The sequence below is a fragment of the Augochlora pura genome, chromosome 2, assembly GCF_028453695.1.
Source record: "Augochlora pura isolate Apur16 chromosome 2, APUR_v2.2.1, whole genome shotgun sequence".
In the NCBI taxonomy this organism is placed as follows: Eukaryota; Metazoa; Arthropoda; class Insecta; order Hymenoptera; family Halictidae; genus Augochlora; species Augochlora pura.
In genome coordinates, this window is record NC_135773.1 from 2,371,939 (window position 1) to 2,396,167 (window position 24,229).

General features: G+C 30.2%; 3 protein-coding genes across 7 annotated transcripts; 1 reads left to right on the top strand and 2 right to left on the bottom strand.

The window, feature by feature from the left end:
• Window positions 1-1,133: 1,133 nt before the first annotated feature.
• On the bottom strand, window positions 1,134-15,690 carry Tyf (twenty-four). Of its 3 annotated transcripts, none has more exons than XM_078196330.1 (9): window positions 13,532-15,690; window positions 9,135-9,248; window positions 8,702-9,061; window positions 8,066-8,326; window positions 7,545-7,947; window positions 6,926-7,363; window positions 6,435-6,810; window positions 4,632-6,325; window positions 1,134-3,962 (listed from the first exon to the last, which is right to left on the bottom strand). In XM_078196330.1, the coding sequence occupies exons 1-9, from the start codon at window positions 13,796-13,798 to the stop codon at window positions 3,892-3,894; spliced, it is 3,984 nt and encodes a 1,327-aa protein (XP_078052456.1). In that variant the 5' UTR covers window positions 13,799-15,690; the 3' UTR covers window positions 1,134-3,891. The 3 variants fall into 3 exon arrangements, with proteins under 3 accessions (XP_078052456.1, XP_078052457.1, XP_078052455.1); XM_078196331.1 differs by having other exon boundaries at window positions 6,926-7,360; window positions 8,066-8,329; XM_078196329.1 differs by having other exon boundaries at window positions 8,066-8,329; window positions 13,532-15,689.
• A 381-nt stretch (window positions 15,691-16,071) lies between these two features.
• Window positions 16,072-18,249, top strand: Pis (phosphatidylinositol synthase). 3 transcript variants are annotated; one of them, XM_078196332.1, is made up of 5 exons: window positions 16,072-16,200; window positions 16,296-16,401; window positions 16,932-17,220; window positions 17,326-17,489; window positions 17,567-18,249. In XM_078196332.1, the coding sequence occupies exons 2-5, from the start codon at window positions 16,356-16,358 to the stop codon at window positions 17,770-17,772; spliced, it is 705 nt and encodes a 234-aa protein (XP_078052458.1). In that variant the 5' UTR covers window positions 16,072-16,200; window positions 16,296-16,355; the 3' UTR covers window positions 17,773-18,249. The 3 variants fall into 3 exon arrangements, with proteins under 3 accessions (XP_078052458.1, XP_078052460.1, XP_078052459.1); XM_078196334.1 differs by having other exon boundaries at window positions 16,105-16,205; XM_078196333.1 differs by having other exon boundaries at window positions 16,114-16,220.
• A 2,538-nt stretch (window positions 18,250-20,787) lies between these two features.
• On the bottom strand, window positions 20,788-23,239 carry LOC144478377 (leucine-rich repeat-containing protein 47). The gene is made up of 4 exons (XM_078196205.1): window positions 22,474-23,239; window positions 21,891-22,367; window positions 21,500-21,827; window positions 20,788-21,342 (listed from the first exon to the last, which is right to left on the bottom strand). The coding sequence occupies exons 1-4, from the start codon at window positions 23,060-23,062 to the stop codon at window positions 21,141-21,143; spliced, it is 1,596 nt and encodes a 531-aa protein (XP_078052331.1). The 5' UTR covers window positions 23,063-23,239; the 3' UTR covers window positions 20,788-21,140.
• Between the last annotated feature and the right edge of the window lie 990 nt (window positions 23,240-24,229).

Consider the following 24,229-nt stretch of genomic DNA (forward strand, 5'->3'; position numbering starts at 1 on the left):
ACAAAAAATGGACTGTTATTTCGAACAGTAAACATTTCCAAAACAATAAGAGTATTTATGATCTGTTTCTTTTTTGAATGCAGAAAAGAATACGGATATTATCGTTTTGCATATTTTTAATTGTTATCTCTTTTTTTTCTGTTTATTAAGAAAAAAAGGGATACATTTTATACCCCGCATATACGACATTGATTCAGCATAGCTGCCATTCGACGCATATTTATGATATACAATTTATGGTCCTATTTTCTTCAAGTAGTTCTGTGCTACACGCTCTGCAAAAAACTTAGTACTTGGCCATTTGAACCGGTCAATGGACGCAAGCTGACATGCACGCTATTACTTTTAAGCCGATGGAGCACCTCACTTTTGAATAGTTTCTGCACACCGTGTGAAGATACCCCGAAGAAAAGTCATCCACTTAAAACAACGATAAAATTGCTGTGTGATGTAGTAACAAGGTCTTGCAATTAAAAATTGAATTAGCTATTAACCCTTCGACGACGATGTCTGTACATTGTATGGACCGCCGTGTGGCCACTTAATACATCGTGCTACTTATTTTTCATTCGATCCTGTATTCATAAATCAATGGTTAAATCTTGCATAAATGTTTACATTGTGCAGAGACCAAATTTTTCGAATCTTTTCTTTTCGATTCTAGTAGTCGTCGCTGTGGTGTCTAACAGTAAACATATTTTGTCTAACAAAATAAATGACAGTGGTAAAACAAAACCACAATGAAAATTGTATGGTATTCTCAATACGCAAAAGAAAAAAAACAACGGTATACTTTTTGCCTTATTTTGACGTAGGGCTTTGTTTAGAAAAGTGTTTAAAAATTTATCACAAGTTATTAAATTATTAAGATGAGAAACTAGTATTTTCTATGTATTTTAAATGTATCGATGAAAGATATGCAAAAGAGTTATGAAAACTCATAAAAATGTTCAAACTCATTTTAAAGTACAATAACTTTTTTAAAACTTTACTGAATGACATGAATTTTTCTTAAATGATAGAGGGATTAGTCAATTGAGATCTACGAAAGGTATTCTTTAATTTTTTTTATGGCCTCAGATAAGAAAATTAAAACACAAGAGTTTCTTTATTTCTTTGGCCGTTTCAAATAGAAGAAAAACCATTTTAGTTATTGTCTAATAGACGAGTCCCACTAAGTTATAAAAAAAGTTATTGAATTTAAAATGTGTTCGAACACTTTCGTGAGTTTCTATATCTAATGCAAAATAGCGTCGGTCGCATGGTAAGAAACCGGGAAATGTGCGTCGTCCTTGAAGAGTTAATAATATTCGTGGTAACACTTATAGATTAGCGTATACTCGGAGGTATTCTCATAGATTATGAAAAAGATCTTTATCGCTAGACTCCTAATACTAAATTATAAAAGTATATGTATAATAACAGAATTGATATTATAAAATGAAAAAATATAAAAAAGAAAATATCTGTAAAAGCATGTATTAATGCATCATTGGTCTGTAACTTATTATTTTGTTTATAGTCTGTTTTTCAAAGAGCGAGATCACCTTTACATTGATGGTCATAATAAGTACACCACTAATCAGCTTTTATGACCATGATGTATCATATGATTCTTCTTTTCGTAAAAACAAACTACAATAATAATGAATGTTTTACCAGTTGGAAACGTTTTAATACAAAAATAGACAGTGGACACAATTCACAATGTCATCTAATCGAAATTTCACATCAAAAGATTACGTTCAGGCGTGACGGAAATTACGGAATGACGTTCTCTTCGAGGCATATTCGTGAATATGCATTGATATTTCTTCCTTTATACATTACATATCCTAATTTATTACTCATCTGAAAGCTGTACCCCCAGCTGTACTATTGGTTTATTACTGGAGAAAAAGTAACGTATCAACAAAGTTCGTTTATTTCTTTCTTCATACGTAATTTCGATATCGTTGAAAAAAAGCCATAACAAAAATTGCCAATTTTAATTTGTTAATAATGATTAACTTCTCATTAATAATAATAATAATAATAATAGTAATATAATAATAATAATATAATAATCTAAATAGACAAACACACTTTTATTCTTTTATATGAAGCTTGTCAGTGGTAATTTGAGTGTTATTACCTTTGATAATGACAAACTTCCATGTACTTTCTCATGCATTCCGTTTGCTGAAGATGTTCTAGTCGAAAATTACAATTTAATGTATCTCTGTCTCATTGTTTTCGTTTGCCTATTGAAAAAATAAATTATTTATTGGAGGTAGACATCCAATGTTAACAAATGGAATCACTTTAAAAAAAATGATGTTAAATTCACTCTTTTGATTAACTTGTATCTTTAGATTTACTTTTATTTTTTTATCATAGATGAATACCAACCGCAAAGTGTATCAATTACTGAATTCAGGGAATAACACAATTCCATTAAAAATTCTAAAAATTTTAAAGAGAAGTTCTAAACCAAATTGAATATCAGCTAGTAGAAAAGTATCTACATGTACTATATGCATTCACACTGTCATACTTTATGATCACAAGCAAGTATTTTATTATAATTATCATTACCAATAATTAATAATTAATTATTCATTAAATAAGCGAGTCTGTGTAAAAATTTAGCGTTTTTGACACATTCGCACTCTTTCTCACTGCCTTCATTCAGTTTATGATCTTGAGCGCAACAATTTTTGCAAAAATCAGTTTATGATTCTTTCATTTTTTTCTTTAAATTTCTTAAATTATTATCTGTTGCAGCTGGAAGAAGTAACCACTCCATACAGTTATGAGTCAATCGAACTATTTTTTAATATTTTACACGTGTTCAATGTCACACTTACACACACCTTTTTTTTTTGTTACACTTCACACAACTTTATAGCTTTCTTCACGTTTCTTTTAAGCTGTCTCAAATAAAGTTTCGTTTTAATCTAGCAACCATTATTTCCGTTTCAACCATCCTAAAGATTCGATGAAGACTCACTGACTGATTCAACAATCCCTGTTTTCAAGGTGTCATTATTAAAGATCATCTCAGCTTGCAGACTCTTCATGATTGTTAGTAGCGTAGCAATATTTTTTGACAGATGACCTCAATTTGGCATAGTTAACATAACAGGCTCCTTTCAACTATTCATAGACTTTATTACAATGGTCTCTAAAGTGTATCTGTTATTTTAAAGGCATCAGCATAAACCACTGTCACAGCACATGCAGTTTTTCATGAATCTGCATCACGGCAATCTTGTTTTAGTTAATTTCAACTTTCTTAAATAGTTATCTGTATTTTTCTTTTCAAAATCATACATTTACATTTCCAGCTTGAAACACACTTTCCAATGTTTTCACGAAGCATTCTGCACATGTATGACTCTCACCATTTTCTTTTTTACAAGGAAATTTTAGTTTTGTGTTTCGAATACAGCAAAATGTTGTTTCGTGTGATATTAGAGGTTTTTCAGATTCAAGATGTCAATACTGAAACTTTGATGTTACCTTTTTCAAGGCATTTGTAACTTCAATACTATGTACAATGGTAGAACATACAATTTCTAAGCATTGCCTTTTCATGGTGATTGACTATTATGTACATTAGTTTTCGAGGCACATTTTGCACCGATGGGCTTTACAGAATTATCACTGACGATTTGACTTTAATTAGCACAACTTGTTTCACTCTTTGATCGATATCAAAATTTTTAATAACATTTTGATAAATGTTCGATCATATTTCTTGCATTCACATACATGTTCAATTTTCACATCGGTAAACAGACTCTCCTGGCTGTTTATACTCTTTTTAGTAGGCAATAATGCAATAGATGCAATCTTGCAATATAAAAACATTATTATATTATTAATTCCACATTTTTAGTGCCCATTTCATTGACCACTGTAAAACTGAATACGACCACTAGCGGTTAATGGCATTTCCCTCATAACAGCATCCCATGCTATAACAACAGGAAAAAGATATTTTAGTAAAACAAGGAAATATTTTAATTTTTAATACAATTTAGGAAATGAATTTCTAGATGGAATATCATTCTACAAATATTATAAAAAGCTACTTATATTGAAGGTAACTAATATAAGATGATACCAGTATTTTTAATTTATCTAATATATATATATTTAATTTTCATCAATAAAACGTTAATAATCCACTGATAAGAATTTCGTAAAAGATCTATCAAATTTGGTAGTACATTTACAATTGACTAAAAGATATAATACAGAAGTCCCGTTTTCCGCTTTAAAAACACTAAAAAAAAAAAAGGAAAGAATATATGTTACAAACTAATAGATACTAAATAAGACGTTTAAAGACTAATTTTTAAACATAAGAAAAATATTCAATTTCAGATTGTTTGGGCAACATTGCACTTATGTCTATACAGTCACAAAAGTCAATGTACTCCTACGAATTTTCATATAGTTAAAAAACGTATGAAAATGTTACGCATTTTATGGACGCAGATCCAGAAAAATCGTAGTTTGTAATGTTTTTCTTAATGATATTAACAGTATTGAAATAAAACATTGATTTATTTCAACATACACACATGTAGGCCTTTGTGACAGACTACAATTTGGGGCATCTAACAAAATATTGAACTTACCAAGACCAACGAATGAAACTATTTTATCGTGATTGTATGTCTGTACATTAACGTCTTCTTCAGGAGCTACGTAAAGCATAGAAAAATCTTCCTTGGGTTGATGATATTTTTCCATTATGCCCGGAGGAGGCGTAGGGGGCGGTGGTAAACACGTTGGCGGTGGAAATCTTGGGGGATAACCAATGCATGGTAACCGTTGCATTATCACTGGGTGCATAGGTTGTTGGGTCATATGAGTATTTGGTTGTATGAAATTAGGCGTAAATTTATCACATTTCATATGTCTTTCGAATATTGGTGGAGGGTATCTATCGAAATTAGAAGGTGGCTTGTTTATAAGTGACGGAACTACAGATGGAAAAACTGAACTGGCAGTTGAAGTGTCTTCGATCGTAGAATCTTCAGACAGTAATAGCTGTTCATTTATTTCGAAACCGAATCTAAGTTCCGTTGGCAGGTCAGTGTTTTTAGTGATATCGGACGATGTTTCATCCAACAATATAACCGCAGGTCTCGACACTCTTTGTTTATTAGACATTTGCGACTCCGTCTTCAGAGCTTGATCTCTGTCCCAAGCAGCATTCTGCTGTTTGTTTTTCTTATAATCTGTGTCCTCTTGTTGATCTTGTTTTAAATTCATGGAATGCGGATTTCCTGATTTAACGGTCTCATGTTTGATGTTAGTATTCTGTTCTCTAGTAACTTTTGTCACTTTCTCACTTTTAGGTAATTTCGTAACATCTGAATCTGTAAATTGTCCTTCTTGATGTGACTTTGTATTAGTTTGTGTGTTTACTTTTACTTTTACAGTTTCACCTTCGTCGCAAGAACCTGTTCCCGAACTACTTTTATTCTCAGAATGTGTATTAGAACTTTCTGTATGTAACTTTTTTAAATTATCATCGTGGTGTGCATATGTAGTTTTTTTAAAATGCTGATCATCGTGTGCTTGATTTTGTACATTCTGAATATTTTGAGAATATCCCCTACGTGATCGAGGATTATTACATTTCGTATTCATAATTGGATCTTTGTTATTCACAACGTTACAATTCGAATTAACATTATCGGAATCTAAATTACAATTCGTAACTGCATTATTAAGTTTTTGCTGTAGCGAATTAGATACTGAAATCTCACTTGAATTTATGCCATGATTAATAGAAACTACGTGTTTCTGTTCTTGTTGTGTTAGATTTTGCATTTTTTCGATATCTTGAACGTATTTGATAACTTGAATATTTTTGCTAATAGCTTCTTCTTGAGCTTCCGCCTTCTTTCTTTCTGTTGAACTCTTTATCTTCGATGACAATGTTGGTGACGGTGGTTTATCGAAACTAAGATTCAAAATATGATTTGTATGAGTGAAATTATGTTGCTTCATTTTTCTATCAGAGTGTTGTAACTCATCTAAGCTTGGATAATAGTCCTGAGGAATTTTTTCTGGTTCCGATGGCGTGTTTGGTGGCACAGTGGGCCATGAAGATGTGTTCAACATACTCGGGACAATCGAAGATATATTTAATACCGAACTATGAGTCATATTAATAGTTGCCATACGAGCAATGTCTGCGTAACTTGCCTGCGGCGTACCGCCTGATGAGGTAGCTACTTTCGATAAATTATGTTTGGACGTGTTTGATGTGACTGGCAATGAATGGACAGAGTCTGAATCGCTACTGTCCGATTTGTCGCTGTAAACAATAAACATTTTACATTTTATAAATCTGGTTAAATTATGATCACCAAATATTAATTTAATTTCACGAATTTAAATCGCTGAAAGATGATATTATCAATTACCTTGGCGGCATACTACTTGCCGATTTTCTTCTAAGTTCAGGAGAAAGAGGCGTTCGATATTCATTAGAAAATCCTCTGGAATTTTGGAGATATGATCCAGTTGTCGTTAAATTTTGTGCTCTACTACCACTGGAACTTCTTCTTTGCTTTTTACTTTTCTTCTTTTTTGTGACAACCAGAAATTCTGTTTCGTGTTCGGATTCTGGATTGATTTTTTTATTGGAATTTCGACGACTACCATAATCATCTCCAGTATCATTGCAATATATAGACTGACCTTCTTCGGTTCCCCAGGATCGTCTATCACCACGACTATCAATAGCAGTGTCTCCCGTGCTTCTTTGTTTCGCACGACGTAAAGTGACATTAATCGTGCCTATAAAGCGATTAAATATATATTTGACATATTTCAAATTATTTAACATTATCCATGTAAATTGATAGCTAACGTTCTTGGAACGTAAAAGTATAGCACAGTGCCAAGAACTTACCTTGTTGACTTGACAGGCTACTGGCACCGCTAGAACTGACACTTTTTTCTGTTGTAAGATCTTCAAGTTTTGTCTTGGATATTTCTTCAAGTGAATTGGATTTCTGTAACTTGGCAGGCAACTGTTCCCTTTTAGTATCTTTTTCTCTACTCCTTGGCTTCGCTCCAGAACTAGTTTTTACTCTTACTGGATTACCTGGTTTGCTTTTTTTACTTTTAGACTCTTTGTTCTCAATAAAGTTTATTAAGGTATCAATATCTTCGTCATTTCGATGGCCTTCAACGTTTTCAGCGTTGTATACAATAACATTAAGTTCCCGTGTGTGGTTCCTCCTAGGCTTTTTACGTTCTCCATTGTAATTTTGCACAGCATTTCCATTTTCGTCCAATGATTTTTTCTCTCCAGATGCTGTGGTATGAGCTGTATACCTGGAACCTTCTGTGCAAAAGTTACTCTATTATATTCCCCACCATAGAAATTAATCATTATTTTTCTAATTAAAGTAAAAGTATATTACTCTACTATTACTCATATTTTAATAATCACATTTTTGGATTGTTATTTCACCAACACTATTTGCTATTATTATATACAGTTAATGAATTCATGTATTACTTACCCATTGTAATATTCTGTGTTTGCAAAGATGCAGACATCACGGAGCATAAACTTGGAACTAAACTTGGAACTTTACCCTGACTAGCAGTAGAACTATTCGAGGTTCCACCAATACCACATTTCACAGTATTAAAAGTTTGAAACGAGAGAGCTCCAGTTACCTCTGTACCATTCACAGATATTTTTGATTTATCTTGTTTTCCGCTATGTTCACGGAGAGAGAAATCTATAGTAGTATCCACGGGAGTTTGAGCTATATCAAAAGTAGTACGTGATATATATTGAGGTCTACGTGGTTCAATGATTTTCATTTCAATTCCATCATCAATTTCAGTATCCAGAGAGTGAGGTCTCTGAACCCCACTTATTGTAGATCCAACATTTCTTTCACTAATAGTACCCACCTAAAAAAAATTAAGGAAAGATAAAATCCAAAAATTTTATTCCGAACTGCCAAATTTGTATTAATACTTAGTTATCATTAATCAATTCAATGGACACTATTTAATAAAAAATATTTACCTCAGCGTCACCTAAGTCGATCACCATGTAATCTGACTTATATTCTGGTGGTGGATTATCTGATTCAAGCATTTCATTTGTCCCCTGTTTTCCTTTGTTACTTCTCTTTTCACGCAAGTCAAGCTCGGATTCACACAAATCTTTTTTTGTATCTTTTTTATCTTTTTCTTCTTTTTTTGTACTTGTATATGATGGTTTGTCTAAAGATTTGGATTTTTCCTTATTGGTCCAGTCATATACTGTTTTTTCTTCACAGAAGCCCTTCTTTACAACACAAAAAAAATATTTAATCATGAAATCCATGTATAGCTTTTATATGTTAGGTGTTATATAATACACAGAAATTACTTGAATTTTTCTTTTGTGCTCATAGAAATGTATAAAGTCATATTTATGTAGTTAGTTTTACTTGATGCCATAAGACATTTTAAATGGTCAATAGTAGGTGCAGTGCAAGTAAGACTTTTGTTTTAAACACTAATGTGACAACACCAGAAAGTACTAATCAAGTGAGTCCTGTGCATATTTATGTTTATAAGTATATATAAGTTTTATTTTAGATAATGTCTATTTTTTCTATATGACTTTACATTGTAAATTCTAAATAAAGTAAATTAAATTTTTTTAAATCCATACCTTTTTATCAAATAATAAGTCTAAATTAGCCAATGGAGCCAAATTGTGTGATGCATTTACATTTGAAGGTAATGAACCTCCTTCTCTTTGTCTAGCAGATACACTGGAACCTGTATATTTCTTGTTTTTTCTTCTACTTCCTCCGTAAGTATGGCTAGAACCAGACGTTAAATAAGCAAAACTATCAAATTCCGAAGCAATAGGTTGTGCCAAATTTTGCAATGATCCTCCGTGTGTAAGCCTTTCAGATACAGAATCTCGTTTATGTCTCCTACGATTTGATCCTGGCAAACATCGTGAATTTGTTATTATCCTACGACCTTCCTCAGTCTCATCAGCTTCTGCTTCTTGCAGTAACTCCTACAAAAATTATTATTAATACATTGCTGGTTGATACAATAATACATGAGAACAGAAGTAGTAATACACTTACTTTAAAAAGACTTGATTTTCCTTCACGATCTTTGGGACACTTATAAGTTATGGCTTCATCTAATAGTGCACGTAGTTCACCTTCATTTAATGTAGATAAAGTAGCTGGTTCTTCCTGAAAATTGTAATAAATAGCAAAAATATTAATATCTATTAAATACTAAAAATTAATAATAAATATGTATATACAAATTTAGTTCATGTATAAATAAAAATAAAATAAAAGTTTGATCTCCATAAAAAAACATTTCAGAAGAATAAATCATTGTTCTTATTGAGTGAGAAGTATTATATAAGTGTACGTTGAATTGACAAATATTATATATTGTGACATCAAATGCATATATGTTACATATGGAAAACATTATTTTGTGAAAGCACAAATACAAAAAAACTAAGACTATTATAACAATTCTGCCTTTGTCTATCATAACCTTGTACTATGTAATACATTTGTGAACATTTTGTTTGTAACCTATACACAGTAGAAGAACTTGTTTTGCAATCTAGATTCAAATATGGAAAGTATGCCAAGAGACTAATCCAAACTTTAGCAGTAAACCATATGTGGAAATACATTTAAAGACATGCCAAGACTAAAAAGATTAACGATGACACATGTACATTAATTTGTTAGGAATAACATTTTTACATTGGTTAATGCTTATTTAAACATTAGACCAATCTAATAAATCTGCAAAAATCAGTTTTCAATAATATAAATTTTATTCTAAGTTTATCAATTTCGTATAGTGTAAAATTTGAAAACTAATATTTATTAATAAGACTAATAAGAAGCAAATTTTACTCTGTAGTATTTTAATATTATTAATTATATTCTACACCATGGTATATACTAGTCCACTAAACAGATAAGCATGGATATAGGTAGATTGAGAGAGAGAATTTAAGGTTTCACTTATTGGATTTTGTAAAGAAATATAGATACCACATAGAAAAAAAGGTATATTAGTATAAGTGATACACAATATTATCACGATTAGTACTTTATATTTATATATGTGCATATACTTTATATGTACATATACTTTATATATACATATATATGTATATATATGCATACATATACTTTTTATTCATATGTACATATACATAGTTTTTTTTTGTAGATATTAATTTATACAACTTTTATAAAAACAACTAACTGAAAATATATTTATCTCTAATAAAAATGTACATATTCTCAATTGCATTATTATTTACATCAAATTGATGTGTAGTGATGTCATATACATTACTTTATTCGAAATATATACATAGCTGTTTATATAACAGTAAAAATTATTGGTTCATGGGTGCTAATTTGTCTACTTACAAAGTACAGCATAAATATTGTAATAAATGATACATTCCTCTCCAAAGATTATAAATGAAGAAGAAAATATTGTAAAAAATCATACAGGAAGTGCCATGTACTTTTAAATAATTTGACCAACTCTGTCTCACAGTAACCTGATTAACTTCATTCAAAGCAAAATATCTTATCAGAATGGCTACCCGTGTAAAAAAAGAAAAGAGAAGTTCACAGTAATTGACTACCACAAACTTTTTTCTTCTTCATTTAAAACAGTAAACAAACGTCGTCCAAAAAAACGTATTCAAGAACAAATTTTACTGAGAGCTACATGTAAATGCTAAAAATGATTACGATTGCTCTCAGACTATGCCGTTTTTATAGAGATAACAAACCTTTCCGAACTTATTGACCGTGAATTGTCGTACATACAAACGAAGCACTATACATTTTCGTACATAGGTTAATGATAAACTGTTATCATTCTTTTTAAGAAAGAGAGAAAAAGGAAAGACATTATCATTCGTTTCGTAGTGTTGAGTAACATGCCTCTGAAGGAAAAAATACTTGGTTTCGTACGAACAATACAAACCAATCATCTTTGAAGATTCAGAATGCACTGTTAATGAATACTCGTAAGTCCTTGGAAATGCGAAAAGGATAGTCAGTACGGAGTTTACCTTTGCTTGTAAATTAAAATAGGACACACACCAGGAATGAATTTGGGCTTGTCCAGAGATCGATAGGGGGTCGTGATTAGCTAATTGAGACACGAGGAGATACCGGGGTGACTTACGGACGAAGGAAAAATCTGCTGGGCAGTGCCGGCACGGAATTTATATTTTTAGAGGGCACCTGGGTCGGCTGCAGTCGTCTCTGCTCCGTCGAACTGCCGTCCCGCAGTATAGCACCGTTACGTAGAGATTTTGCGCATTTGAGTACACGATAAACGTAGCCGACGATATACTATCACTGTTCAGAAGAAATAATATCGGCAGTGTCAAGAATATGCCGCTGATTTAAATGCTATTATGACGAGCGGGTGCGGCGCGCTCTTCTCAGCATGGCCGCCGCCATTACATTGAGAGCACGGCCATTCCAGGACCGTAATAAGCAGGGGTCTCCCGATAGCCCCGTTCAGTATGCTTTGTCAATCTATGCTGAGTGAAGTATATTTAAATTTTAATAGTTACAACGTGGAATGGAATACATAATTCGTGAAAATTTTTTAAAATTATTTTAAGTAACGAAGCAAACAATAATAAAAATTATGTATATGTTGAATGAAAACGACAAATTCAATTCGAATATAAAATAATGATATCTTTTTAATTACTCTTCACTCATACAAATGTATAACGTTTTTTATATCTTAAAATATGTTTAAAATGTATATTGCTTTAGTTTTTATTTATTTATTATTTGAAAAATACTTTGTCCGTTTGCGTTGATATCTAACAATAACAACGATAATAACAATTCCATAATTATATCGAATGTATAAGTTTTTTAAATTACACTATACGATTTTTATAGAGTTCTCTATCAGAAGCTATTATTTATATCAAGAATTTTTTAAAATGTTAATAGTTTTATCAACTGTAATTTAATATTGATCTTAATATGATTTATATATTTTGCTTATTATATTCACTAATTAAAAATTGTTACAAATTTACGACAGTTTACTAAATAAATTATATAATATATACGCACTTAATTAAGTTGTACCTTGCTTGTCTTATCGTAAATAAAGTACAAATCATAGTTAAGCTAAAGTTTTCAACTGGTATAATATAGTAACATATGTCCAATCACGGATAGAAAATTGCAGTATATATATAATATAATTTTTACATCATCACTTAGACAAGAGATGTGTTCATATAACTCGAAGTTCTAGTTCTGATGATTTTATATTTCATCTCTCCCTTTTTTGATACAAGTTTATGAAATTAAATAACAGAGGTATATAAGTTCCAAACATGCTATGCTAAGTGCATTGAATATCATACGTATTCTGTATAATTTATAGATGTGCTGGGAAGAAAGTATCGTACATTTAAGAAAACATGATAATATAAAATCTTTATCTTTTTAAAAACAATTTTCTAGATATTTTATAAGATTGTATAAAATTACATCTTTACATAGTTCTAAAATTCTATCTTTATAAGTTTTACCCAACATAAAATATATACATATATTATATTCGATTGAAGTAAATGCTTAATAGTACAAACATAATATAGAAATAATAAAAACCTGTCATAAAATTCAATGTGAAAGATTCTAATTTAATTTTAATCAAATTACTACTTCTTATTTTACTTTTGTTATTCTACATATCATGTAGTACTAAGGTTTGAAATTAACATATTTGACATGTAAAGTTGTTCTTTTTTAATCATTCCCTTAAAGTGTTATTTTATTTGTTGATGTATATATAACAAATTTAAATCTAGAGAAAGTTTGATTGTATATGTTTAAAATGTTCTATAAAAAATGTGAGTTTTGTGCAGTCATTCAAAAATGGTTAATTCGTTGATTAATCCCTTGGCTACGACAGGCTTTGATACGTACCGCACGTGGCATACGGTAAGAGGATACAGTCGCAACCTATACTGAGAAAGACGAAGTTTTTTGGGAGATATATTGAAATGATTTTAACATTGAACAGCACTACATTAAACCAATTTTTATTTATTAGTATTCTGTGTTGAATTTTTAGTGAACATACTGAAATTTTAACAGTACTATTAAGCTTTATATCACGATGTATCTCGTAATGTAGTAATGTGTGATACAATTTGAAACATGGGTCAATACATAATCCTACATCACATTTACTGTAACCAAATAACTGTAAAATAATCACGTTTAAATAATATATACTAACGGAAGATGTAATTGTTGAATTAGAATTCACTTACGTCTGATCCAAGTGAGATCATTGTCGATAACATTTGCCGGGCGCCTATAGGCGCCTTCAGCTCGTTTCGAGCAATGTGAAGTGAGCATCTATAGGCGCCTTCAGTTCGCTTCGAGCCAAGGGGTTAAATAATTTTATGTATACAACTCACCTGCTTATTATCGGAGGTAGCAGAAGTTGGCGTACTTTGACTTGTTGGATCTGAACTTGTATCAATATTTGTTGAAGCACTTTCTGCACTTAAACTCTGGTTATTAATAGTCTCAACACCTACCACAAAATTTTCAACATCTCTTTCATTAGAGATTTCTCCACGACTGTTTTCAACAGTTTTATCAGGTGCTACCGGTTCCTGACGATGTTCCGGCCCTGAGGCCATCTTGATCGAAATTGACAGCGCTGTGTCTGCTGTACTCATAGCTTTTTCATCGTTGCTCTTTGGTATTTTCAAGGTCTAAAGACCTGATCCGATTACACACGGAAAATGACTTGAAATTTTTGCATATCATATCATGTAAAGTTTTTTGATCCTGTTTTTTTCCTTTTATTAAATCACTACAATCATCACGTTCGAATAGACGAATGCATTTTTCACTGTACTAATGTCACGTCAGGTTAAAATTGATCGGAGTAACCGATCACGAACTTATTATGTTTGATTTAACTTGAAGAACCATGCATTTAAATAATATTAATTGTTTTACGGTAATTGCAAAGGTTCAATTGAAAATCTTCTTGTCTTTACGCGCGTATCATGCGCGATGCGAAGGTGACAAAAATGGCACCGTCCACCATCTAGTGTCGGGACTGTCGTTCAATCAGATTAACTATTGTATTTTGATGATCCTTTTCTTCCAATCGGTGTAACGTGTACTGTATTCGATTATAAGTTTTCATTATTGCACATCAGATTCAAATATACGGTTCATTTTCATGTCTTGATATCAGTAATCTTTCGTTGTTGAGGTTATTTCAGATTGACTTGTCAGCTTCGACCACAGCTGCCGATAAAGCACGTTCTATGTTTCATCAAATTGAAATTGTACATATTATATAGCTGTTTTGTAGATTCTAATTAATGTATTATGTCAGTACAAGGTTTTCATTGGAAAGAAATTGAAAATCATAAAAATAGCAATTTTAGCTATTACTCTGTTTTACTGTCCATATTCTTCTAACACGAACTTGTTCAATGTTTTATTATGAATAAAAAAACAGTAAAGCTACATAATTTTATCGTATTTCCTTTTAATTAGAACAAGTGATTTGTTTCTATTATTTTTTTTGAAGACGGATTCAAATAATACAGTTTATATTGAGAATGTAGTCACAAATTTTACATAAAAACATATAATAAAACTGAATTGGAATGTTTTATGTAGCACTCAACAAGATTTTATCTTGAAAATGACAAATTGTAAATATCTTTTGCTGACATTTGAAATTCTTATTGCAGGCCTTTCATAATCTTAGGTAAATGTTGAAGAAAGTCCAATTTTGGAGATATAAAGTGAGTTTGATAATCGGCGTAGTTCGCAGTACTCATAAATTCAAAATGGCCGCTGTCGATATTAAAATGCACATTTTTTCACGTATGCTTCTACATAAAATTTTATTTTTTACACTAAATGCAATGTACTAGTAGCGTTGATCCAACCGTGGACGAACGGAAGACGCGAAAACATATTTGTACAAAACAGTAACCATGTTTCTAGCATTGCTCGTATACACACTGGAAAGTATATACTTCGTTTGTATCACTGTTCCGCTGTACATGGGCTTTGGAAGACACTATAAGCACTTTTGAAACATTTCACTGACAAATAGGAACGTTTCGTGGAGCCACAAGTACTGTGATCGGATCATTGGAGCGTATTCCAAAATCGTCGGTGAATTATCGATCGCATAATGGTACTTCTGCTTGTACACTTTCACACAACAACACAAAAATTTTCAAGACAATTCTGCACAGAAATATTTGATACAGTAGCCAACTAAAAATTTCTTTGTCAGGATTTATTTCAAATACAATGCAAACTGTAATCAATTGAAAAAAGTAGCCCACCCAAAACTTCACAGCACTCTGTCCGAATGTGACTGTACAGTTAGTCAACTTTGACACTAAAACAGTTTGCTTAATTTCACTATTATTTCATGAAAATTACTGTTAGTTCATCACATCGGAAAGATGTAACAGGAAAACTGACGTAAACCCGAACAGATAGTTTTCTCGCGACACAATAAACGATCGCTTTTGCGCAGAGAAACGGCGGACCAATCGTTTAGCCTCCGAAAATGTCGTCTGGCTGCAGGAGCGTAACTATATGTCAAGCTGTTTGCAGCCATCGATATTTGAAATTTATTTCAACTAATTATTACTAAAGTTGTACAAATAAATCATCACTATTAAATGTATTCCTTATAAATCATATTTTTACTGCCATAATTCTAAATGAATTTGAATAATAAGATTTAATACTATAATTGTAAATTTCTTAAATAAGACAAAAAGATTTTTTATTTTTGTAGCCAATGTATGTATATATGAATGATTCTTTACGAGAATTGTTACTGAATATCTATTTCAATATCGTTAAAAGAAAGAATGTATTTTTTATGATGTGTAAAAATATTTCGTGATACGACACTGTTAGTTGTGTGACTGCTACATGCGTCATCATGATCGATGTATCTCGAACTCGAAACTACGATACGATATAATCGTCGATTTTACTCGTTCCATTGACGTTATATGTTGTTATATTGTACTTCTTTACAGTCGTTTAGATTAAATAGAAGTGAACAGAACGCAAGCAAGCGGTAAGGTGATTGTAAAGACCGTAAGATAAAAGCAACACAGGTTATTTAACATGAACGATCACGAATGACAGATACATCTTTACATTCGTTTACAGATATCAGATTGTGTTGTAAATATATTTCTTGAAGACCGATAGATATTTGAAGGCGGCAAAATGTTGGAGACCGAGAACATTTTCTTGTTTGTGCCTAACATTATTGGTAAGTAAATATTTAATATTTCTATATTTGAAAACTATCTAATTATAAAATTCTTATATAAAACGAATTATTATGTATATTCGTCAAACTATAATTATACTGTTTACAATATTTAAAAGATTTTATAAAATGTGCAATTCGTATTTACTAATACGTATTTAAAAATGTTTTGAATGTTTATAATTTGGCTGTTGATTAGTGCTTTAAATATAGTCTGTGATAAGATAAAAGGGTAACAGCAGCATTTCAAAGACTTCCCATACGGATCTATATGTATGAACGTATGGATCAAGTCTTTTATGTAACACATTTATTAAAACTATCAAAAGTATTTAACTGTATTTCCATAAAATTATATGGACACATAAATATGTATATAAATATATAATTTAATAGAATAAGTATAAATATTTAAGAAAATGTAGTGTAAACTGAGAGCAATACAATAGCTAGAAACATAGATATCTAAAGATTTAAGCATATAAATGTTATCAGCGCAATAATACATATCGACAATATAATGTTAACAGGCTATGGGAGAGTGATTCTGGCTCTCATATCTTTCTATTTCATGCCAACCAACTATATTATTGCTTCATGGTGCTATATAATTAGTGCATTACTGGATGCAGTGGATGGCCTTGCAGCTAGATATTTTAATCAAGGTACCAAGTTTGGTGCTGTGCTGGATCAATTGACTGATCGTGTTGGGACCATGTGTTTATTAGCTACACTATGCGTACTTTATCCATCATACACATTTTGGTTTCAATTAAGTATGGCAATTGATATTGCTTGCCATTGGATATATATTTATGCGTAAGTTCAAATTTTAATACATAAGCACATTTATTGAAGCTTTTTTATGAAGGTATAAAAATATATGATAATATATTTTATCATTCTATAATTTATATGTTACAGTACACAGTTACAAGGAAAAACCAGTCATAAATTTATTGATATGTCTGAAAACCCAATTATGAGTGTATACTACACCAATCGTCCAGTTTTATTTTTCATGTGTGCTGGAAATGAAGCATTTTATGCTGCATTGTACCTAATTTACTTTACTGATGGGCCCATTTGTAAGTTACTTTACTTCGTATAATATCAGTATTTAAATTTTGTAACAATATAACAAATGACAACATTTTTATTTCAGTGGCTGGCATCAGTTTATTCAGATTAGTTATGTACATCTCTGCACCTGTAGCAATTGTTAAAGCTGCTATTTCATTGTTACATGGATATGTAGCATGTATTAATTTGAGCATAATCGATATCAAGGAAAGGCAAGTCCTAAAGGAAAAGTCTAAAGGGGTTTCATTGCATGATACAATATCTCATACTTCTACTAAGTCTGATTAATTGATCTTCCTAATTTAGATTATATTATACATAAATGTCTCTACATTCAATTATATTTTTACAAATTAATCCAAATGTCAGTGTGCCAGATCTAAAGCTAGGCTACATTAACTATTTCCAAACCAGATGTAATTTATCTAAACTAGTTATTTATAAAGTACTATTTTAAGCTATATTAGTTTAGATGAATTTAACAGACTGTTTTATATTTGTATATTATTTGTATAAGTTGTTAGTTTTTTGACAAATTTTTTGTAGAAGCACTATAGAATTAAAAAGAATAGTAATTATAATTTATAATATTACTAGTCTCAAATAATTTATTTTAATATACTCTAACGAAATGTACTTGACAAAGTTATACATATGTTTGTTCCATGTCAATGTTGGTTGTTTAATAATGCACCTATGGTATAGAAAATGGTGTGGAAGTTGTAAAAAAAACTTAAGATGTTTAATAAATATTTTTGTCCCTTATATGTTATTGACCAATGTCTTTATTTTATCATAAGCATTAGTACAAAGTATATTATAAGCACATTATTACATGTATACATATAAGGTATATGAAATGAATTTTATAAACATTAAAATTATCTATTGATACATGTTTATATTATTATAATAATTGGTTGGAAAACTGATTTCATGCATGTATATGATATTTGACTGTGCAAAACACAATCATAAGCAAATTAAACACATTTTCATTATAATTTTGTGTTTTTTAAACAATTGAGATGTAAAAGGAAGTAAAGATAAATTTATGTATAACTCCTGTCAATCTAAATTTGTCCACAAAAATGTAATTTATATATAGTGATCTGCAATCTTATGATAACTACTTTTTAGTATTGTTAATTTAAGGCTTTCTATTCTTAATAATTAAAAAAATAAACTTATTTATTGTACCGAAAAGTGATGTAAAAGCAATGTAAGAACATAAAATAAATATTAGTAAACACCTACAACATTTTATTAATCTATGCAATCTGAAATTTCTTAAATAAAATTAATAAAAAAAAAAAGAAAACAGCAAACACCTTATATCATTTGTTCAACGGTAAGTGTGCAATGTATGTGTTATTACTATTGAAATATTTGCTAAATCATTATTTGGTTATATTATACTATGTGACACGTGTTTTCTATAATGACAATTATATATTTTTTAATGTAAATACACCACATACGTGTCTGCCGTGATATTCGTAACATTACGGTGGTTGAACATATTAAATTTACAGAATACGACGATATGTAATGGCAAAATGATCAACTAACCTCAAAAATTTTGCTTTCATTCCCCCGTCATAGCCAGTCATGTTTCGGCGCCATGTTAACACTTTAAACATTCGCGCATGTTAGAAAGTTCAGAAAATTCATGCGAATTTCTACTAGTCGTAAAAATATTGTAGAATCAAATTTGCACTGCTTATAGTTGTTAAAATGTTGAAAAATATTCTACTAGAACGACGTTTTCTGTTTCCACTGAATTGAGATACACGAAACAAAGTACAATATTTATAAAAACAGATGAGAATTCTTCACCGGCTTACTATGGGATGATTCCCGATACGACAGCGCCAATGTCGTCAGCTACGTGCAAACGGCGCGGTATTTTACTGATATTTGAACTTGCGGATGACCGCTACATCCTGTATAAGATAATTTTGAACATCTTAGTAGGCATGTTTGTATTTATCGTTAGATCCTAAATTTTCTAAATTCATACAAAAATTTGATCACATAAATTCAATTGACAGTCAAGCATAAATGATGTATTAAAAACGTTATGTATTACATTTTAATCTTTGAATTGGTTAAACAAATTTTGACTTTATAATTAGACCACATGTGTAAATGTTCGAACTTCACAATTTTGTAATGCTTCAAACTAAAATTAATTACTTTGCAGAATTCACTATAAATAAGTTAGATAAAATAATTTAGTTGCTAGTCAATTAGGGCTACTGCGAATCCTGCAGTTTATGGGATAACACTGGTTTAGAAATTTATTTTTAAGATCTAAAGTCTGTTTATTTTTCTCCTAGATTTTTTCATATTTTTCGATATGTTAGTATTTAGTATTTTATAAAATAAACATCATTGTAAAGAAAAAGATGTGGAATAAATGTAAAAAATAGGTTATTCTGAGTAATTATGCGAGGTTGCGATAATACTAAAAAACTAATGATTAAACAAAAATTCACTCAGCAGTTAATAGACAATCAAAAGTTTAATTACACATAAATATTAGTTAGTTGAATCTACGTTTTCTGCGTAAACATACAAAAACATTCTAAATATCACTGTACATATTAGAAAAATATTTTTGTTTAAAGTCATAAGTTACGTAAAAGCAGAAAACAATAAATAACATTTTAAAACAATGTAGAAATGACAAGATATTAGTAGTTTCTTATCAGTAATTGTAGATATTTCTAAAAAATATATAAAATTCAAAGTAAGAAGGATTTATTAATAACATGTGATTAATGTAACCTAACAATAATTTAGTTTATACTTGTTTTTCAAAAAAGGTAGTTGTCTACTTCAGTCATATGTTATAAGTTTGGAGTGATAAGAGTAGACTGAAAAACTATTATGACTTCAGATATCTTCTTTCAAAAAATGGATTGTAGATACAATTATTATTTTGTATAACCTAATGTTTGACTGCTTGTTTCCTACTTTGAATCATGCCATTGAAAATATTACCACTTTCATCTCACTTATTCGTCAGTATTACATACAATTCTTTAATGTGAAAGTGATTTGGAAATATTATAAATGAATTGTAATAATTTCATCTGTAAAACTTTGTTAAATATTTGTTTAGCTGGACATGAATAAGGTATCTACTATTATTTGTTTTCCAAAAGAAGATATATGAAGTCATAATAACTGCCCACTTGTATTACTTCATACTTGCAAGACAAAACAGGAGTGAATAGTTATTATGACTTCAGATACTTTCGAAAAACAGATATTAAATGTCAACATCTGATCATTGAAATTTATTTGACCTTTATTTTTTATTTATTAACGTTTGTAACATTAAAAAAACATCTGTTGCTGTTATTATTACATACAATTTTGTATTTTCAGTAGAAAAATATTGTATCACACTTAATCTGTAATATACATCTGTGTTTACCAAAAAGTCTTGTATAAAAACGTGTTATGTACATTACATTGGTATACAGTAACTTATGTCAATAATCACGGAAAGGTCTAAAAATAACTTATAATGCCACAAAAAAAATGGAACTTTTCGTTTAAGGAAAATATCCCTTTTAAACAGATAATATAATTATCATAAAACACAATAGAGTAGAAGCAGTGAAATTACTTACAGTTATTCATTAGTCTCGCAACACACTTACTAAATTATCTTTAAAATTCAAGTCTGCTCTTGAAGGGTATACCAGTTTCATATTTCCATCCAGATCTACTACCTTCACTTGTTCTACGAGTAAATTATGATAATTTTCATTATCTTTTTCTTCCACAGTACATCCAAAACCAAGTGTGACTATTTCTTTTAAAAGTTGGTCTAGCACATTCCTAGAAAGATACAAAATTATTTAAGCAATCAAATATATTTTAACAACGTTTTAATATATGACTGAAGCATTAGGTTTACTAGAATTTCCATCTTTTAAATTATATTCTGTAAAATAATATTAAAGGAACTATAAACATTAGTATGCATTCATTTTACCTGCAAACGTGATATGATATGACACTGGTTACTTCCACAAATACAGTTTCAGTATTTACTGACATTTTAGTAATGTCACTATTGGTTATTGGTGGGAAAGATATAACTTGTTCTGAAACATCCAATAAACATGGAAAGACAGGTTTACCTTCTAACAGATAGAGATACTTATGAATGCTAGAATACACATTCCGCTTTTTATCTTTTCTTAAATTTTCAGCTTCTGTTTGTAATTGTTGGAATAATGTAGCTCCAGTATAAATGTTGTCCCGCATTAATGGTTTGATTTTTAATGCTGTTGGAGGTTTTGCTGTATATACTAAATCACCTAAAGAATAAATGTAACATTATTTGTCTAGGTACTTATTCTATTATTTCATGTTTTACTTACCAGGTTTGATTAAATTAAAATCATGTGTTGCAATGGTAGCAGCATTTCTTTTCTCACATATGCCATCGTGTAATTTAGTTTGAAGTTGAATAAATTTCTTGAAACTCTCATCAGTGAATTTCATGTTTTTGATAATGCAAGCAGCAATGAAAGGTCTTACATTTGCTACATCTTTTGTAATCTTAATAACTGGTGTATCATCTGTTACTTTCAGAACTCTCAACTTGTGTGATAAATCATTTATTTCCTTAACAGTATTTTCAGATTCTGAGCATCTCTGTGCTTTTTTGCCTTTTTTTGCTTTAGCATTTGAAGCAGCATTATTAGTGGTTTTAGGACAATGCTGTCTAACATATTCTATTATTTGTTTAGTACGACATTGATCAATTAACTTTGATAATCTCTTGTCTGTTAAATTATTTCCATTCAAGTATAACTCCTTTAGCTTATTGCAATCAGCAATTTCACCTGGTACAACTGCAATATAAATATTTAATGAAACTTATCTTCTGTAACATAGATGATAGTTAATAATGTAATTGTCTTAAGATAAAATATATAATATTTATATAGAGAGCATTACCTGATATTGAATTGTCAGCTATATTTAATATTTTCAAAGATGGTAATTGACTTATAGTTACAGGAATATTCTTTATTTTATTGCCATTGACATAAATCTCAGAAAGATGAATCAGATTTGGATAACATACGTCAGGAAAATCTTCAAATTTATTGTTTGATAGGTTCAGAACACTCAATTTGACATTAAGTGCTTGAGAAGGTAATGACTCTAAAATATTGGAGCTCAAGTTTAGTGTTGTTAATTGTGGAAGTTTCCCGAGTTGATTTGGCAGTGATATTAATTTGTTCCTGGAGCAATCAAAGAACTTGAGTTTCTCTAATTTATCAATTGTGTCAGGCAATTTTGTAATTTGATTCGAGTGCAACACTAAAGTCGTTAAATTCTGTAGTTTCTCGATATCTTGTGATACTTTATCCAAACACGTGTTCGATATATTTAAAAAGTTTAGATGTTGTAGGTTAAATAACGAATCGTCTAAACCGCTTTTCTCAATCAATTCAGATATTGCCGGGCCTGACAACACTAATTCATGTTTGTTTTCCGCAGCAGCGGTTCTGATCACGTGCCACGAATTGTCTAGTGTCATTATGTTAAATGATAATGAAATTCTCACGATATTAGAATTATAACATTTGTGTCAAGTCAAGGTTATTTGCCGGTAAGTGCACTTGAAAACGTTTGTGTTAGTCGATACTATGAGTGTCTACGACTATGAACATCTGCAGCTGCACAGAAGAGTTTTACAAAGAGAGCCGGTGTTTTTCTCAACAAATGTTCAGTGCGCATGCGTATCTAGTACATCGTGAATATAGCTCTAGAATTTTGCGATATATAAATAACTGACAATGAGAAATTCAAAATTTAATTTGAACATTAGGCGGGATGTGCAATTTTTGAATTTTCTGATTTTACGATTTCATGTCTCACAATTGAATGAAATTCGGATATTATATATAACATTTATAAGGTAATACATGGATCTATACCAATCTATATTATAAAAAGTAACTTGTGAATCTTTATACATGTACGGTGTTATCGTTTAACGGTAAATCGTAATGTATAGCTATAAAAATTATAATTATAAAGCTAATAAAAATGAAAATATCTATTTTAAGTAAAACCATTTCTGCGTTTTATAACCTTTAATAGTTCTCCAAATGGTGATTGATGCTGCTTTTTAATTGTTTTCCGTTTCAGGCATTCCTATTTTTCTTGAAACCACATTTTAAATTTTCAACATATTTATATATACACACATAATTAAGTATCATTCTTCTTTTAATTTGTTATTTCTCGATTGCTTTTAAAAATACAGATACTTGTACCTAATTATTTACAATAATACTTTATAGACTTATAGATTAAGCTTAAGTTATAGCCTAGTGTTGCCCGGAATTTAACAAAGGGAGAAAGAATTTTGATTTAATTAATTAGTATCGTATATTTCCCACTGTGATTTAAAGAGTATCTAAATAATATAAATTCACTAATATAAATTCATTAGTTAAAGTAATTTATTTATACGATATAAAGAATGAATTTTCTAAACTACAGGTATAGAAATAGCTTTGATGTGAACGTTTATGCAAATTATATTCACACGTGTTCTAATAAATGCAAATTGGAACGTAAAACCGATTCAGGAACTTAGGGTAACAATTATCTTGTTAGCATTAGAGGTGAAAGGGTGTCGTAGAATTTATGTTTAGGCAATTTAACTGTAACGTTCAGAACACGTTAGATACACATA